General features: G+C 36.5%; 1 protein-coding gene across 4 annotated transcripts in view; it reads right to left on the reverse strand.

The window, feature by feature from the left end:
• Window positions 1-42: 42 nt before the first annotated feature.
• The window catches only part of LOC133527969 (sodium/potassium/calcium exchanger Nckx30C), a 119,789-nt gene continuing 98,743 nt past the window's right edge, over window positions 43-21,088 (reverse strand). For all 4 annotated transcript variants that reach the window (XM_061865192.1, XM_061865191.1, XM_061865190.1 and 1 more), the window contains 2 exons: window positions 10,448-10,582; window positions 43-9,208 (listed from right to left, as the gene is read on the reverse strand). In XM_061865192.1, the coding sequence (XP_061721176.1) occupies window positions 9,100-9,208; window positions 10,448-10,582 (244 nt within the window). In that variant the 3' untranslated portion in view covers window positions 43-9,099. The remainder of the gene's footprint in view (window positions 9,209-10,447; window positions 10,583-21,088) is intronic.

Genomic DNA, 21,088 nt, shown 5'->3' on the forward strand with positions numbered 1-21,088 from the left:
GACAATTATTGAAAAAAGGGAAATAAGAAATAAGTATATCACTCACTATTTTATTATTTTTATTGTAATTTTTCATAATACCGCCGACAAACGACGCGCGGGCACGCCAATGCTCTTAGACGACGAAATTATACAAAACAATACAATACACTAAATAAAAAACCTATAAACTTTAGAATCTGGTAAACTAGTGAGTTTGAACTATTATCATAAAAAATATAAACAACCTTTTATACAGCGAACAAAATAATTTGATCGTAGTATAAAATGTTACTCATTCTTTTATGCTATGACTATCACATTTGTAATCATTAACAATCATTAAAAGCTTTGACAAGAGCAACAATAAGTATAAATTACACAATCATTATAGCACAGGATGTAAAACACCCTATATACACACGCCTTCCTATTACATTAACGAAAAATACTATATAATTATCCACATAATAAAAATAATCTACAAAAAGTTATAAAAACAACAAATATTTGTACATGAACTTGTGCTTATTTTACAACTTTTACTGAACACACGTGACAAATACAGGGTGTTTCACAAATCGCCGTAAATTACAAATTAACTAGCTCAAAGCTACTAATAAAATGTATAATAATACTGCTCCATCAAAATCACAATAATGTGCCGATTTAAAGTAACCAACCAGTCGCCTGATCCTAACGCCATGTCGACTTTATATCGATATTATATAAACAATAATAAAATCAAAAATAATTAAGGCATTTATAAAAAAAGATAAGCCATTATCAATTACGTATAATGGAAAAAATAGCTTATAAATAATTGTATAATTGAATAATTGTTTGCTATTATTCAATTACCAAGTTAATTCGTGAACCAGGAATAAATATTGTCGTGAATAATTCTTGATTGCAAATAAAAATTGGTTGAATAATGTTTAATCAACACCCGTCTACCTAATTAACGAAAAAAGTCCATGTCTACCAACTTATCAGACAGTAAATAAATACATTTATTCCAATACCAATGTAAAGTCGACAGCGCCCCTGTAACAGGGTAGAGCAGATCTTCATTTGCCTCCAACATGATGTAACTTATCTTACCTACATTATTGAAATAATAACATTTTTTAGGTTTGAAGTACTTATTTTGTATATTTTATATCACTATTAACAATCTACGCTGAGCTCTTGAATTCGAGTAACATCTTGGATTTTTTACGTTCGAGTTATATAATTAATGTTACACGGTTAATTCCAATGGCGACTAAATATAAGAAATATACTGTATAATATTTATTACTGGTGAATAAGTATGTACGGTCGAGGAAATTGATTCTTTAGCAATTTGCGGTTCAAGTAAATTTGGTAGTACATACTTATGCTATGAGCTTTCCAGTGTAAAGTGAACCACAACCTGCTAAAGAATCAATTTCCTTGACTGTACTATACGTACCAAATGATTATGGAGAATATATTTTTATTGCTTTACATCCACGTATTTAGAAAAAAATCATAAAAAAAACCAAACAGTTATTTGTGGCCAGCATTCCATTCCATGTCACAATTTCCATGATTTTTTTGTTTTATTATATTATTTAAGGCATTTATAGACTTAAAAAGGCATTTGGACTTATTTCTTTGTCCATTAGAAAAGACAAGACCAAATTAATACAAAATTATAGTGGTCTAAAAGTCGTTCCATATTCAGCCAAGTGATATCAGTTTCTCGAATTCAAACTGAATCAGCTACAAATAAACGACAGTGCCCCCCCGCTGCCCGCGAGCTTGCTTAAAGCTGATTATTATGGCTATCTGACCTGGTGTTCACTCCCGCACCCGGGCAGCGATGCACATATCCTCGTAACTATATCATAATTTTATATAAAAATCATCACTCTAGTAACAATCTCTACATGAATATCATATTTAAATTTTCGTTTATTAATATTTTTAAATATAATGATAGCTTTTAAGCCTATCTTATACTACAAAGATTTATAGTGTATTAGGGCGGCATATCACCCAAGTAATTTCAACTCTTACATTTAATAAATAGAATTTATAACAAATCTTTGAAACGTTAAATTCTCCGAAGAGCGTTAGAGTAAATGCGCGTTTCTCCAACTCTCTAAAAATGCAATTGAAACTTTCGAGTCACAGAATACACGACTTACTCCATCACTCGTCAGTTGTTTGGGTTTAACTCCGTTATTTTAGTGACGTAACTTTACTTTAGCATTTCATAATTGATAGCCAATATAGGTCAACTCGAACGACATTTGTACCTTCATACAATCAGTTCCTACAAACGTCTTTTCACGTCGCACGAAAATAACGGAGCGTTTAATGACGTCTATATCGGCTTGTGCGGTTGGTTAGAACGAATGCAAGTTTGATGTGGCTACTTTGAGAAGTTCGCTGCATGATATGGTTCCCAGTCACTCTGGTGACTCGAGCCTGGTGAAATCTTACCCTGAATGGCCTTCAGATCAGTACTGGGGGCCTAGCCAAGTTGACAATCGTTTACGCCGTAGCAAACGAAACGGTAATCACTATAGCTCTTTCATATTAGTGCAATAGAGAGAAAGAGGCGTTTAGTTCGCTACGCCCCCTGATAGCTTTTAGTGTTTTTAGTACTACAAAAAAATTAATCAAAGCATTTTTACGCATTATATAACTGGTGACCCTTTTAAATATGCTTATCTCACCCCAGAACGTGCTAGAACAGGAACCGACAGCAACTATAGAGACGATATCTACTTTTATTATTTCACTCTAGCAAATAGATAATTTTCTTGACCAGGGTTTGTTAGTGTGAAGAGGTTTGATTAACAGTCGACTCGAGCTTGACATTCTAATTTTAAATATAGAATCTCAGATTTGAATTCATAGACATTCAAATCTGAGCATTCACTCTTCGTCCAACTGTCTAAAAGACATGTACCTAATTATTATATAACTATGTCAAAAATCAACAATAAATAATGTTGTGATATCAAGAAAGTGCCTTCCAATCATTTTACTAGATCTCCCATAATCATTAAAGGTTATTTGTGTTATAATATATATATTTGCTAAAACAATTTTATAATTTTTCTCTAGTCGTAATAACCTTCCAGCTTCTATGTTAGGTTTTTATTTCATTGTGCAGTCACAGACTTTTTTAACCCCCTTATTCATAAATGTCTACTAAAGTTGACAAGCCGCTAATAATCGTTTGTCCCTTTCCGACGTATCGGTATGATGGAAAGGGACAAACGATTATTAGCGGCTTGTCAACTTTAGTAGACGTTTATGAATAAGGGGGGGGGGGGGGCAATTAGGGTTCAAGCTAATTTGGTTGTTAATACTAACGGGATGAAATGTACAATTAATGTCTGTGACTGTACGTTAACAAACTATTAACAATTATAGTGCCTAATTTCACCAGACTCAAGACACTTATATATCAATTCACAAGAGCTGGTGCAAGATACATTCGTATACCTAATTTTTCCATACCGTAAGGTCTAAAATATACACTTGTAAGTTCTACTTACGTAGTCAAGAATGAGAGATGAATATCATTATCTCTTTCTAAGAAATAGTTTTGCCCTACTTACGTAAGTAAAACTGACAAGTGTATCTTAGGCCTAAACTCAGGTAACGATAGTCCTATAATACGACTATGGTCCAGTTTTAACGTTGATTATTAACGAGCCTTTTTGATTCGTACTCGTTACAATTATTTGGGAGCTCAGAAATACTAATGCTTTTTCTATATTAGATACCTACTCAACATAATTTGAAAAATATTTAAGCATCTGAAAGAGGAAAAATTACGATCCTATTAAGCTTAGAATAAATTTTAAAGTCGAAAAATTACTGCCTTGGTTGAGACTTGAACTCACGGCCTCTGGATCGATACTCCAGCGCTCTGCCAACTGAGCTACCAAGACCTCATCTATAGCCAGCGAATTTTCCCACCATATGGCGTATATAGCGTGGAAAAAACAGAGACTCTGAGTTCAAGTCTCATCTAAGGCAGTAATTTTTATTCTAAGATTAATAGCATCGTTCGCAGGCGTTTCTGCTTGTTGAAAATTAATATTTATAGATATTTCACTGGAACTTGAATTTGGACTATAGTTGTAAGTCGTCGACTAAAGTTACCTGAGTTTAATTTGCATAGAAACTTCACGTCAAATTCAAATTGTATCCGATAGTAACTCCTGCCATCAACGTTTACCACTAGAAACAATCATGGAAGGATGAATAAATTACAAACTTCTACTTATATTACAAGAGATAGATAGAAATCTAGTGTAAAATAGTATATATATTAGCATATAGAATGTGTAGCGTAAGGCTCACGTACAGACGTACACATTTTGGTACTTTGTGCTTACACAATTACTACACGTAAGTATGTAAAAGGATATTTTGAATGCTACTAGCATCTAACTCGAAATTGTATATCACCGAATCTTAAATCTCGTAAGAGTATATAGCAAAGATCATTGGAACCTTAGATTAGTCGTAAAGAGTTGCCACTTGAAAGTCGAACAGTTTCAGTTTCAGAGGATAGGCCTGTTTTTTAATCTGGACCCAAATAGGCCCCGTTATAACTTAGCCACCTGAGTTTTTTGAGTCAAATTGGGCCTCTGAAGTCCAAAAGAAAAAGCAAATAATATAAACAAATATGACAGCTTTTATTGGCATTTGACGTCTAACTTAAAATTTTCATTGAGAATTTTGATTAACTGAAATATTATTAAGTAACTACGTAATATATATTTTAACTTTGATAAGATCATGATCGTCGTCAAACAGTGCGTGGTTACGAATTGAAGGTAAATTGGTGTGTTTAAATTATTTGCAATTTCTATTGGACTTCACTTTAGGCAGTATAATACAAGTCTAATTCAAGTGTTAGTTGGTTTTATCAAAGAGAATGAACTCTAATATAAAGTTTCTTCTTGCAATATTTTCCAGCAAGTCGTAATAAATATTTATGTTAGTGTATGAGGTGCAATTGTTTATATTTTGTTTTTACGCGCAATATGAATCGTGTACAAGCAAAACCTGTCAAATCTAAGGTCGGGCCTTACGGGCAATAAGAATGGGGCCAGTACAGCGTGCCACGCCACGCATACGAATTCGAGCCAATCGTGCAGTCTCACGCCACAACGCGATTGGTTGATGAGTTGGCATCACGCGCGCGATTGGTCGCAACTAGTTGCGTTAGACTGCACGATTCGCTCGAATTCGTGAGTGACACCACTGGGCTAGCACCATTCTTAGTGCCCGGAAGGCCCGTCATGATATGATAGAATGCTATCAATGCCACGTCTGAAACTGTTTGGACCGAGCGGCGCTAAGCGAACTACAGAAGTTGATCAAATACAAGCTTACCCGTATTCAAATATTTACAGTAAGTGAGGTGAATGATCCGTTTCTATTAATCTCTTTACAAATACGTCATAAGCATGCCTCTATCACAGATTATGACCTACTCGATTTTCCAGTACCTATCGATATGTCGTTTTATTTAGCAAATAAACATTTTTTTTCTTTTTTTATAAAACCGGTGTCAATTTTATGAAGCGAATGACTTTGGGATTTGTGCGCATTCAGTGTTAAATCTGATTCCCGAGGTCAGTTAATGGTTACCACATGACCGCTACGCAATGGTCTGAGTTGTTAAAGCTTATCAATATAAATATTTAACTACCTATTCTAGTCTATTTATTGCTATGTCAAATAGGCGGGTTATCAATACAAAACTTTGTGGGATATCAACAGTTGAATTTACAAAACATTACAAACTTTCTATCATTGGTTAGATATAAAAGGAATTTGAAGCGAATGTTCGAAGAAACAACGAATATTTATTATAGAACTGACACTAATCCGCGATACCTGGGGCCATTTCTCGAACTCTATGAGACTAATATTATTAGTGTGTTGCCGTGGTAACCCATACGACTTGACAGGGGCCCATTTCTCGAACGGTATTAGACTAATATTATTAGTCTACGAACTATCAAGTCGTATGTGTTACCATGGCAATACATTAATAATATTTGACTAATACCGTTCGAGAGATTGGCCCCAGTTCGTGGACTAATAATAATAGGTGCCTGAGGCCCATTTCTCGAAAGGGTATTAGACTAATATTATGAATCCACAAATAGTCAAATCGCATGGGCTTCCATGACAACACACTAATTAATTATATTAGCATAATATAGTTCGAGAAATAGGCCCCTGATATATCGAGAAGTGGTCTTAAAGTTTGCTCCAGCGAAATAAAACAGTCAGGAAAGCTACAGGTATATATATACCTTTACAAGTTTTGCAAATTTATAGGCACATACTACTTCAACTCTAGACTGAGCACAGACAATCGAGGTCACCGCACATAAGCGCTCACGTACGATTTGTCTTCTTCTCCTTCAGTCGGTCCCTCAATGCTGAGGATCGTGACATCATGTCCTTCTGTTGAAGACCAGGTTCCTCCATAGGCTTCTATTCCTCGCCAAGCGCATGGCCTCGTGCAGTAATAACCCTGAATTTTAGTATAACGCTTATTTCACATGCACTAACATTTACGATCAGTGCTCGACTAATTATTACTTTCAAAAATTATGCTTTAATAGTGTGTACCTTGGCTGTTATAGTATAAAGTGTTTTAGAATATAACTTCGTTATGCACACATTGAATAGTAGGATTTAACAAATAAATTGCACTTATGTGTGATGACCTCGTGCTCTTTGTGAGTGCCTCATAATACGGTGTCTGTGTAGTCTGTGTTTTACGTTGGTAATTCAAGGCCAACTGTACCACAAGCGGCGTTTGTGACATGTTCATTACTTGGTTCTTAAATCTGTTTAGTATTCTAATGTAGTGTTCGTCACTATTTCACGTTCCGCCTAAGAACTAATTTTATCTTGGTGATTTTATAATTTTCCTTGGGATTTATTCATCATGTTTTATCACAGCCTACATACGGACACGTTTCTTCTACGTTTTGTTTGCCTTTTAATAATACTTTTAAATAGTCATCAAACCGACAGAAGGTATAATACCTCTTCTCACGAAAGTACCGCTTTTGGTTACTATACTTTTTGATTAATTCGCATATTGTTTTCGTTTTTTGCCAGTTTGCCTACTTTACATTACAGCATTATAATTGTTTATACGGTTATTTTGTATATTTGTAACTTGTAAGACCATCTCTCGGCAGGTACATAAGGTCACAAAACTTTATAATAGATCTTATAACGTCACGACACTACGGCATACGAAATCAAAAACCCTTAAGACCTGTACATACTGGATGCGTGTGCGTAGACTTCCGCGTTTTAATATACGGATCCTTATGAGAGACGGCACACCTCTTGCGTGACGTGTGCGTGGTCTAATATTTTAACCATCGCCGTAGTTCCGTTATAAGACCAATATAAAGACACCTATCGTTAGACCTTCTTTCAAGACCAACCATAACTATAACTTTTAAATACTTCAGATTATTTTAAGAATTGACTGCTCTTGCACATACAAATCCGTAGTTGAGTATAGTTGAAGATAGAGAGGAAAATAACGACCATTAAGGATAGTGTAAAAATCTAACTACCGAAGAGCGGGACAAATGCGCCATGAAGTGTAGCACTATTATATAAACCGTATTTAATTGCTATTAGATGAAATTTACGAATCAACATTGTATTGAATATACACGAAGCTAACAATGTAAAGGAGCTCCTACGAACTCTTAGGCACATTTTATGGAATGCGTTATCTTACCCATTTGCCCCGCTCCGAACTACGCTATGTACAACCTCCGTGCGCACTATAACACTCCCGAAATAAACGTGGACTCGGGTCCCGGACCCAACATAACGCTCTTAAACAATATGTACAAAACATACGCACAATAATAGCTGACACGTACTATCAAATATATTAGAAATTAGCAATAACGCTAACGGCATCATAAAAGCGCCTTTATTCAACGGTTAATGAACCTCTAACATTCATATAAATATCTACAGTCTCTAGTGTGGCTACTCCTTTAAATTTACAATTTTGATACAAAAAATGACTAGCCGATTGCACCGATTGCAAATCTGTACACAGCCTTAGCGCCCTGCTGGCAGATACTTGGTCTCACGTTATGAGTTATTTTTCAGGTTTGCAAGAAAGAGACACTCAATATGCTGCCAGCAACTTACGCGTAATCAGCCATTTAAAACCAGTAGCCTACGCTTATTATTGCATTCGAATAGGATTTCTATACTATCCTAATACACGCCTTCATTCTATTGCAAAGAATGAATATTGGACTCCTTTGGTGCTCATGTCTCTCTTGTTTACAAACTAAGCGTAACGTATACTACAATTATAAAGCAAAGGCAATTACAAATAATAATGTGAATTTGAGCAATTTAACAACATTCCGTTTGTGCTTTGACATGCATGGAATATAAACAAATTGAACTAACATAACTGGACTGAACATATGTATACAGATCTAGTTCACATCAAACGTCTAGTTCCCTATTGTTTTGAATGCATGTTGGACCAATTGATTTCCTTTTATCAAAACAACTTCCTTTATTAAAATCAGTGCCAAATGATTGCAACACAAGTCACTTCTGCTATTACATTTCTATTTTCAATATTGGCTACTTTTCTGTTATTCCACGGAGCTTTTTTGATCTATATATCTTAACCCATTCAGCGTATTACGTCATACCATCGTTTTAATATGTAGTATAATCCATGTTAGCGACTACAACGTAGCGCTACGACTATAGCTTAGCAGTGAATGAGTTGAGATTACACAGTTCCATCGATCATATGGTAAGCACCCCAACAATTGAACTATCACAATCTTTAAATGCTCTATAACAAGTTCTAGTTCAAATAGGGAACAAATCTAATTATTTTCGCTTATGCACTCTCGGCCACTGACTTCGCACGGAGGGCTTGGTTACTTGGTTATGTTCTTTCTTATATTCTAGTCCAATTGATTTGAGGTTTTTCTATTGCCTATTGCTGAAGTGACTTTTGTTAATCCTCTTGATTGTTCTCCAATATTCTCGATTGTTACAGAAAGTTCTGGAACGTTCTTACTCGCTAGGACAGTGGAGGTAGCCGTACTCGAGGCTGAGACTGACGGCCACAAACACGAAGTACAGCAGGAACATCGTGAATCCGAGCCCTCTGTTCATTTTCCACCTGGAAATGAAATAATAACATCTCAATACAGATACAGTGATAAATTGAATAACAATTTTAAAGAAGAAACTAGACTAGGTACCTAGTAGCGTCACGGCCCGATCCATTTTAAGTACAATCTTTCTTAACATTAACGCGGTAAAAAGAAGCGAAAATGAGAAAGCTTGTGAATAAAATATCCCGCATAAGATTTGGACTCGATATAGTGTAGATGAACATGGAGTTCACCTCCACCAGCTGTAATCAGATCAGTTCAGCTGTCTACTTCATCAGCTGATAATGCAACTGATCTGAAGCCGGTGATGACGGTGATCATTAGTCTGAGTAATACCGACCGTGGCATGGCGCAGAGTAACTAGCACAATGCTACAAACCTTGTTGAATTGACGTCATCTGTCATTAATCTGTCGAATTGCTAATTTATTAGTATTTATTTATTAAACAATATATGCACGTTTACAGAACTAGATAAAGCACTTACAAATATATTCTCTCAAATTCTAATAAATTTTATACAGATTGTGTGTCAAATTTCATTTAATTTCCTACTTTATTGCAATGCTATTGTCAGAATACAGCTTAGCACGCCTCACGAAAACACCCATACTACTGTGAAATGTATCTGTATCAGAGCCCCTAGTGTAAATTTATTCGATTTCGAAACGTGCCGTACGCGTTTGCGTTAAGTCTCATTTAGTATGGGATTTAGACACAGCGCGCCAAGCGGAACGTTTTGGAAACTCAAAATTCCATACAAAATGACACTTAACGCAAACGCGTACGTCACGTTACGCCATCGAATAAATTTATACTAGGGATACAGTATCAGCAACCTGCACGTATAAATCGTTCAGTAACATCTGTGTTCTGTAAGTAGGTATGCTACTAATGCTATCATCGGGGACATGTCGTCCCATCTGGCCTGGGGTAGTCCATCTAGTAATGACAACTAACCCAAAGCAGGCGTTGCTCAGGTGGACAACCAGCAGCATGACCATGCTTGGTGTAGACTTCCACCATTTGTCCGTTGATCAGACAGGTGATGGTGGAACTGCTATTTTGATATGCCTACTAGTACTAACCTAAAGCACGCGATGCTCAGGACGACAACCAGCAGCATGGGGAAACAGCATCACGATGCTGCACACCATGCCCTTGGATTTGACCTCCACCGGCTGCCCATTGATCAGACAAGTGATGATGGAACTGCTATACTAATATTTTGATATGACAACTGACCTGAAGCACGCGATGCTCATGATGACAAACAGCAGCATGGCGAAGAGCAGCACAATGCTGCATACCATACCCTTGGAGTTGACTTCCACTGGCTGCCCATTGATCAGTCCGTATAGCAGCCACGGCAGTGGTAGCCTGGAACATGTTAGGGGGGTCTATTAGAATGAGTTTCCTTTGCGCCGAAAACCCAGACATCTAATAAACTGAAGTTAGAACAAATTTTATTCTTCGCATTATTCTAGGGACATTCTTGTCACTCAAATAATACAGATGGGTAAATTTTTGAATTCCGATATTGGCAGTAGTTCGTGGTGCTGTGGTAGTCTAACCTATAGCCGACCGATCGATTTGGACCGCGAAGTTGTGAGAACAACGCGACAAGGCTTTTATTTTATATCATTCACTCCTACAACCTATGCAAATCTGTGTATCAATTATCTTCATAGAGTGCTAAAAAATTGCTCATACACTCGAAAGTAATTTACTAACCCCCGTTCTCATTTAGTGCTTCGGGTTCAGGTAAATTGCGTCATTTGTGAGCCACTTTATAATAAAACTACGTTTTATGGTCGTGTCATAATATGAAATCACGCTAAAATAACCTTAATAGAAATAATCATGGCCGCCATAAACGGAACAACAAAACATCCATTACGACCAGCGTATGGTTAGCGAAGTTACAAAACTCCATATTCATCAGGCATAATTTTATCGGCCTTTGGGGGAAAGTGGGATAAACGCCAACCAGCACGTAAGGGGTTGCGGTTTATTTTATTATAATATAATGAATAAATATTAGTAAATCAAACTGGAAAATTATCGCTAAAATTATTTATAAATGTAAGAGTTTGTATGTTTGGTTTGCGTTCAAATCCGCTGCGGGAAATTCTGAACACGAGTACACGAGTATATTTTTCAATCGTCGGCGACAGAGTACCATCGGGCGCCAATTTCAAAAACTTAACTTTTTGGCGCCGGGGGCCCCGTTTCCAGTTCAAAATGAACGTTCACGTAAGTATGTGTTCTTGGCATGGCACATGTGTTAACTATTAACATGGAGCCCGATTCAAATTTAATTATTTGTTACAGTTTCGATACGACCTTGTAAATCGCTCTCGCTGATTGGTGCATGCAAAATGAAGTGAATGTCGTGCGTGATATGCGCGCCAATCGTAAAGATGGTCGTGAAGATTGTGACAAAATCAGTTGAAATCCAATCGTTAAATTAGAATCGACCTAAGGCAGGCCTATGGAACTCCGCGCGAGCTCGGATTTATACCTACGAAACTATTTTTTTGATAAATAAATTTAAAAAAAAATACAAGCGAATCTCGTCCTTATGGCAAGCGACAAAGTGGGACGTTCGCCGGCCGTGGTCACATATTATTCACACTCTTAACGAAAATATTTTTCTTGAAACATTTTGTAGTTTGATATCGTAATTGTATCCAGCCAGCGCATACTAACATATCACATACCATGAATGATTTAGTACAAAATACAGAAAAATAAATCTCGAGTCTGAAATCAACACTAACAAATCTTGACCTATGACCCCATTGCAACTAGATGTAACCAGAGACAACCCTTAGACTGGTTGTTTAGAGACGATTGTGATACTTTGGGAATTTTATCGGTGAAATTTTATTAGACGTTTCTAGAAGAAATATGAAGGTTGTAATATGTTTATGTGCTTCTAAGATGATTATACTCGTACGGAAGAGGTAAAGTTTTCTTGAATGTACTTACTGGTAAATAATTCGATCTGATTATTTTATAGTGGTAGCTGTGAAGTTAGGTGCGATTCCAATACAAGTAACTTTTATTAGACATTGAAATCTAACTAGACTAAGTAGACATTCAAACCTAACTAGACTAAGTAGACATTCAAATCTAACTTAGACTAAGTAGACATTCAAATCTCACTAGACTAAGTAGACATTCAAACCTAACTTAGACTAAGTAGACATTCAAATCTGAATTCAGAATCAGAAATCAGAAATTATTTATTTGCATTGATACAGTATAAATCAGTAACGATAAATAAAACTGGTATTTCTAGCTAATTTTGAATATCTATTATTATTACAACACCATTTAATCTTCTTAGGATAGTTTTTTATTTAATTATTTGCACTTTTATTTTTTAATTTCTTTTAACATTTAGTTTGGCTTTTAATTGGCTAACGCTTAGTATTTTCGCGAACAAATTGTGTCAAAAAATACTCCACACCAACGGACCATGGGGATAAAGTTTATCAAATGAAATAGGACCATGCCTTCTTTTCGTTGTACAATAATGTTTTGACACTTTTTTGAAAAATGCATATTTTATAATACTTGGGCATTACGTTCATTTTGTTTTGTGATGGAGAAAGAGGTGTAATTACGCTATTGATCCTGATTCCTATGTAAAATAAATAACTATTACTAGTATTACTGTAAACGGGACTTAATCGCGTATTGACAACGCGACAACGCCGTCCTCGACACGTCGGAAGTAAATTTAAAACTTAATACGCGATTAAGTCCCGTTTATATTAGTTAATAATGTGTAAAAATCGTGTAAGTTTAAATCAATATATTACTGTTAATATTTTTAATACCAATAACTCAGCAGTCCTTGATTTTCTCCCCTATATTTATGAAAATAAGGCATTTACTACTGCGTTACCATATTTTACATCTTAATATATGAATTGTGGTCTAAAAATTCCTGCGATTTGGTAAAAGGTACAATTTGGGAATACAATGTTTATACACTAATTCAATATCTATTATACTTTTTCTGGCAAAAGATTAATGGTCATGATAAATAGATTTGATACTCAGGCCGTAGCCATTTAGGTGGTGGCCAAACTGTGCATGCGTGCGTGTGGGTTTTTAACCAACTAATAAAATATGTTTTCTGTAATCATTGAGTTATTATATACCATAAAGTATTCGTTTCTATTAGCATTTCTATGATGTTAATTTTTAGTGCAGATATCGAAGCTTCAATTAATTGCCCACCACCAAAATGGCTACGGCTTCAGTATTAAATTTTGTACTGAGAACAGACAACGGGGAGCCTAATTGGCCTATTTGTTTAAAAAACTCTCAATAAATAAATAAAGATAAAAAAGAACAAGGGGCCTACCGCAAAAACCGAAAATCGCATATTGTGGGGATCTTTCTATTTTACTCTTACTAAGACGTAATTAGACGTAATGACAGAGGAAAATTCCCGCAATGACTAACTTCGATTTTCGCGGTTATAGCCCAGTGTCAAACCGTGAGTTGTGACATCATCAGAATCTTCAATGTCGTTTCGACTTGGGTCACGTGACGTGTGTTAAAAGATATTTTAAATTCAATATTTACAAAAAATGTGCTCATTAGAGGTCCACTAAAGGTAGTTTAATATGTTCGTAAAATCCATAAAAAAATATTGGGATACTATTCTGCCCCAAGATTTGTAGATGGAAACAACTCTATTGCTTTTCTATACTTGACTTTAGCACATGTACTACACAAGCCTAATTGAAAAGTAGAATAATCCAATTATAGTGTTGAAAGATAGCATACATTCACAGTTTTGCCTCAGCGATTTGACATCTGCTTATGTTTTAACTATAATATGAACAAAATAAAACACTTCTGTACCCCTAGTGTAATTTTTTTCAATAGCGAAACGTGACGTACGCTTTTGCGTTAAGTGTCATTTTGTATGAGATTTTTGAGTTTCCAAAACGTCCCGCTTGGCGCGCTGTTCAAAATCCCATACAAAATGAGACTTAACGCAAACGCGTACGTCACGTTTCGCTATCGAATAAATTTACACTAGAGGTACAGAACCCCTAGTGTAAATATATTCAATATCGTAATGTGACGTACGCGTTTGCGTTAAGTCTCATTTTAAAGTAGTAGTAAAAAGTAGTAAAACACTTTATTGTACAAAAAGAAACATAAAACAGGAAAGAACACTCATCATTTGTACAAAGGCGAACTTATCCCTTTCATGGATCTCTTCCAGTTAACCTTTGAGCATTTTGTATGGGATTTAGAAACAGCGCGCCAAGCGGGACGTTTTGGAAACTCAAAATCCCATACTAAATGAGAGTTAACACAAACGCTTAAGTCGCGTTTCGAAATCGAATAAATAGACACAGCGCGCCAAGCGGAACATTTTGAAGACTCAAAATCCCATACAAAATGAGACTTAATGCAAACGCGTACGTCACATTACGCCATCGAATAAATTTACACTAGGGGTACAGTATTCCTCACATTATTCCGTACTGCGACAGTCGCGGAGTCGCATTTGAATAACAGCACGTTTGTTCGCAAAACTCGTCCGTTGCCTAAGTAATGGAAATGGAGCTCGTTCATTGGCTGGCGAGCGTTGCCAATGGCGAGTCGACTTCTAGGGCCAACCAGCGCTGCACAAATTCTCCTGAAGACTAAGATGACAAACACCAAACGAGAAGAAAACATGTATCGAGATACTAAGAAAAGTCACGTAATGACTTTTTCCATACATGATTTAAATTTCGATTGTTGTTTTTTATCAACGATCATTACCTTGGCTAGGCCCCTTGCAATGGGGAAGGCTGCAGAAGGCTAATTTCTACAAATGTAGATAGAGCTTTTTATATTTCATTTGCAATAGGAGGAAGAGACAATACATGGATGATCCTTAACTAGATATTTACAGAAACTATCAGTCAGGAGGCATTTGTGTTCTTAGAAAAAAAAAACTATGTAGCGAGGTAGGTAGTGATTCCCTTGCGAGTGTCGAAAATTTGCGGTGCGGCATAAACGGCTGTATGTTTTGTTTTGCGTTGGCTTAGAAGTTTGATTTTTTCACAGCTCCAAGGGACAGTAGACCTGAGTATTTGATATAAATTCCAGCTTGATACCTCCACACGTTCCTGAGAAAAAGAGTTTTGACAGACAGACGGACGGACGGACAACAAAGTGATTTTAAGTTTCGTTTTATCCTTTCGAGGTACGAAACCCTAAAAATGTAGCCAATTGGTTTTATTCCTAGGCACAGCTAAAAACAAATTACGAATCTACTACTATTTAATGGTTGAATGATGGATACGTAGTACCTACTCGTTTTTGCGGACCTAATTTCAAGTGAGTCATGTCAAGATTTCATTACAAGTTTGAGAACATGTTAGTTACGGATTATACGTTCTAATCTAATGGGACGGCCCGGACCGTTCTTGTGTGAGTCATCCTTAACTCATTAGGTCATTAGCGCCCACTCTCACTTTTGGGAACTCACCGTTTTTCTAATGCTGTTAGGTAGAGTTAGTGTAAGGCCTGAGTGGACGCTCGAAGCGGAGCGTTCCGCGGGGCGTGTAGCGTGACGTCGGGCTCACAAGTGATTAGTGGAAACGTATAGGAGCGGCCTTAGTGCACGCTGCTTAAATCACTTATGTGCCCGACGCCACGCTGCACGCCCCGCCGGGTACTAAGTGTAAGGCCTGATTGGACGCTCGAGTTAGGCGTCCAGCGGGGCAGGTGTGCGGCGTGCTCATTAAACAAATGCAAACGTTTTGGAGCAGCCTTAGTGCACGCTACTCAAATTACTTGAGAGCCCGACGCTACGCTGCACGCCCCGCCGAACGCTCCGCTTTGAGCGTCCACTCAGGCCTTACACTACAGTATAAAACCACATGAAACACCGTACCCCAGGTGTACCCAAGTGGGTACAATGGGCGGTAATGGGTATGCAGCTTCAGTTCCCATCCAACTGTTAATTCTCTTGAGGAAACACAAAAATGCTGGTTTTCCTAAATTTTCGACTTGCCCGCAAGTGTTAGAACAGAGCAGCATAGGCGAGCTTTGCAAACTTTTTCGAGTCGACAAGCTGTCTTGTTTGACCTAGTGGTCGGGTTTGGGCAGTTGTCATCTAAATTTTAAAGCTATGCGGGTTTTATTTAAATACGAATGGTAGTGGAGATACTGGTACAGTCAGCATCGAAAGTAGCGGATCAAATAACGTTTCATAAGTATCTACCATTCTGTAACAGCTTAACAAAAAGTAATGTCTTTAATATAGAGCAACAAAGACTGTAAACGACTTTTGAGCGCGAATTTTAGAAATTTATCTATATTTGGAAAAGTTATCCGGAATATCAGATACTTTTGGCACGTTGTTTCATCCGCTACTTTTGATGCTGACTGTACAATACCCGGCGATAAATATTGCACATTGGTCTTTTAGTCCTCGGTAGCTCGGTACACCCCGAAATTCAGTAAAATGGTGTTAACAGTATGAAAATCGGTACTTTTATTTTTTTATATTTTTGACCCGTAGAACCAAAAAAAAAGAAAAAGGAGAGGAGTTATGACGTCATGTTTTTCGTATATGATTTTTTTTGTTCAGAAACCTATCGTGTGTGTTATCAAATGAAAGGGCTTCAAGCTAATTTAAAATTTCACACTTAAAATTGACACAATTCAAAGCATTTCGTCTTTACTTTCGTCGTATACAGTGAGCAGAATGAGGATTTTTACTGTAGCGTCCGACCAAGATCAAGGCAGCCATTTGGACAACCTAGAATCTAGGTCCTAGAAAATGCAGGTGTTATTTAAAGTGAAACTTATATGAAATTATGACGTTTGACTTAACACTTGCACAGACCGGTCTATCAAAATCACTGCCAACTTAACTTGGTCTGACTCTATTAGTATTTACGCTTAATAAGTAAGAAAAAACATTATGATTTGATTGAAACCTAAGTGTTTGTAGTTTTTTTTTTATTAATAATACCTATTTAAATGATATTCCAATTTAATAAAGTAATCTACCAACGTAATTCAAAGATAATAATTCTCAAGAGTTCATAGATTATTCAACATTTACGAATTTATTTGACAGAAATATTTTTAGAAACACATTGTATACATACATAGATATAACTTTTAAAAATAAATAAGTAATACCTTTATTTACTCCTTCGAGTACTATAAATCGTCTTAAAAGACAAAGAAAAGTTTTCCTTAACTGGATACTGTCACGAAAAGTAAACGTTAAAGTTTCCGTAGGTACGTAAAGAGCAAATAAACATAGGTAATGATAGCAGCCCTTAACGGCTCTATACTCTGCGACATTATTATGCCACATTGCCGGAAGGTTTTTAAAGGGATAAAGTCCATAAAAGCTAACTTAGTTAGCTTAGGGATAAGTTCGCCTTTGTACTGCTTATCCTGTGCCATATTTATATTTTGTCTTTTGTACAATAAAGAGTTTATATATACATACATACTTTGCACTGGTTCTGTACAAAAATTATGGTCGCTCTTGTCTACGCGATACTCTGAGAATGTGATAAAACAGTGCAGTGTGTTATTTCAAGCTAATCTATATGAATAGGAAATATAATATATGACAGAGCAGAAGTTCCGTTTGTGGCCATTTATTGTCTCAACTCAATAAATAATAAATTTATTAATTATATACCATTACAAACTCAATTCGTTAGCATATACCTAAAGCTTCAATAACGCAAAAAAATATTGTTTAATTAATAGCATTTTCTATATTTATAAAAATTTCAACTGGCCAAAACCAATGCTAAAGTGGCCATAACCGGTACTTCTGCCTATATTGGTGGCACTTCCCACCTGGTCCTGCCGTCTTTCTAATATCGTCCGACCATCTGACTCGTGATTTTCCGTCACCTCGGCTTCCAAGTCGAGGTCTCCAGAACAGTACTCGCTAGCTCCATTGGTCATCATCTCTGCGACAGATATGGCCGGCCCATTCGCACTTTAGCTGCGCAATTCTTTTGGCGATGTCGGTAACTTTTGTGCGTTGGCGAATGTCCACATTCCGAATTCTGTCTCGCAGGGAGATCCCGAGCATCACGCGCTCCAAGCTCTCTGTGCCACTTTTAACCCTTCCGACCGTCAACGTCCATGTCTCGCATGCGTTGGTCATTACTGGGAGGACGCATTGGTTGTAAACCCTGGTTTTCACTGACAGATCATATCTATGTATAACAAATCCAGATCTAATTTGTAACCTGTTGTTATAATCAAAATCCGTAATATACCGGTACCATACAGCAGTGTCGCAGCCGCTTATTTCAGACAGACATTTTCAGTTACGTCCACTTATATAAATCATAAATATTGACAAATACCGTTACAACTACCTAACTAAATTTTAACTATAGATTTGTGGCAAGGTCTATAAAGGCCTTTAACTAACAATATATGGACCTTATATCTTCGCAATACGTTTTACTTTACTAGTTTGTAAAGTCTCAAAGGCACGAACTTTCATATTCGGAAATCCCTCAAAGACTTGCCGATGCAAAATCAAACCCGCCTGCCCTACTTACGGCTGAGGTTTATCTGAAAGCTTGAAACAAAGGCGGGTAAAGTTGTTGGATTTTCAACTTTAAGCCTAAGGATTAAGGTTGTTTTGGTTAGTGGCGCAAGTGTAGTCCACGATGCACAACTATGGATTACTAACTAGTAAAAGAGACTACGGTTTCTTGGACTATTAATGGAATAATAGTAGATTATGATACAAGTGTGCTAAGTTGGTAATTACACACGAGGCGATAATGTGCACGCGAGCTGTAAGCGAGCGCACAATAAGAAAGCCGATGTGGGTAATGACCAATGCATATGCGTTTCATACGATGTTTTTCAACACACTTGCGAGGAAAAAACGAAACTTATTAATTGGATTTATTTGTCAAAACAATTGTACCAAAGTACATTTTTCAAGAAAGTTTCATATACCGCCAATTATTTTTCACCCGATTTTGATGGTAAAAGGCTATCGTTCTCGGCTCTTGCCTCTATTAGTATTACTGGCAGCCTCAATTTTATGTGTTCTACATTTTCAATGCTTGAAAATGACATTTTCATCAATATAGAAACTAAAAACATGAAAAACTACTCCAATTTTATGACATATACGGAAAATGACTGGCGCGTTTGTTTTTTTACGCACGAGTCCAATACAAAGGCGCGAACGAAATCAACAAACAGCCAATAAAAAAAATTAAAAAGCTAATATTTTCGTATTTCTATTCGACGGATGGAGATCAAATCGATAAAATGTTATGTTTATTCATTAATGTCATTTACGAGATAATTTAATCCATAAATTATGTTTGGTGTGATAAAACCTCTTTGAACTAACATTTGAAACCTAATATCGACCAAATTAAGACGGCTCTGTTTCCATGCATATTATTAGCAATCAGTTATCTTCTTAACTCAGTCGGATAATATAATGAAAAAGCACGAGTGTTATAATATACTGAAAAAGCACGCGTGTTTAATATTTATTAAGGATTATGAGCCAAAAATCGCTGGATTAAAAACGCCGTTTTGAGCAAGTGTGTTGAAAAATATCTTATAGGTACTGTATTGGTAGATAGGTGTTGTACAACCGGTCACAAACAATCGGATGTCGTGAGTGTTGTGTGTAGGCAAAATGACAACCCTAACCTGCAAGTAAATAATCAAGATTAAGTGCGGGTAGTTAGCAAAATCCGCGCAGCTAGAAGATGTTGATACAATAGTCTGCTTATGGCCACGGACGTAACGTCACGTCAGGCCAAATAATAAAAAATAAGTGTGCGCGATTAAAACCCGATTCAGTTTTAACTAAGACTATGAGTGAAAATGATGTTAGTTTAAATCAACATATAGGTATTGTACAAGTCTAGAAAAAAATGGTGATTGTAGTTCGTATACCTACCTTGGTACTTGTACTTCTCTACTGAACATTTTTGTTGTACTATAGCACGCTTAGAATAATACATACTTAAAGCAAAATGAAAATGAAGCCAAAACCTACAACTATCTCAATCTTAATAGCTACCTATCACAAATTACAATTGAGTTAAAAGTTGATATTGTAACGTCAGAATACCTTGCCAGAACGGGGTGCTTGGCCAACGTGCCAATTGTTATAATTCTTTTTTTTGACATGTATCAGCCTACTCTTCGAGTTTGAAAAAGACATGGGCCCCCTAGTACAGTCTATTACGTTTTATGGAAAATCAAAGTCTCAATTCGATGCGAATCAACAACGGTTTAAGTCAAAGTCAAAATACAAACGACTAAGTAACTTAAACATTCAAAAGTCATAATTATTTGGTATTTATAACAAATTAAGGGGCTTACTTCCGTCATTCTCGGCTTAATCGTCCGCCTTTTCCGCTTATTTTCTAATGTATTTTCCGCAATAAAGGGAATTTGACTTTGAATGGACTATTATTCGCAGGGTATTAGCTGATTCAGTCAAATATCCTAATGGATGGGGGTTCACTTGAGGTTTTTGGGATCCAATGACATTGTGTTAAATGCTTGCCGTTGCTTGTTAGGTAAATATCATCATAGAATATTTTATAGGCTATTGGTATTGATAAGTATAACTCGATTAACAACCCTGATTAGGGATGACACCCTTTATCCGTTTTTAAATGAGAGCGTAACTACGTTTGTATGGAGAACCGAGCTTCATGCGGACTCTTAAGCGCTGTTCCGCGTAAAGTTGTAATACAGCTGTTAACTCGACATGTTTTGAAAGCATCGTTCGGGTTCGGGCATCCTTCTAATAGCTCAGTTTCATTGGGCAATAGGGCCCGTATGCGGGGTGCGGGAGATTTCCAT

This window comes from Cydia pomonella, chromosome 18 (assembly GCF_033807575.1).
Source record: "Cydia pomonella isolate Wapato2018A chromosome 18, ilCydPomo1, whole genome shotgun sequence".
Lineage (NCBI taxonomy): Eukaryota > Metazoa > Arthropoda > Insecta > Lepidoptera > Tortricidae > Cydia > Cydia pomonella.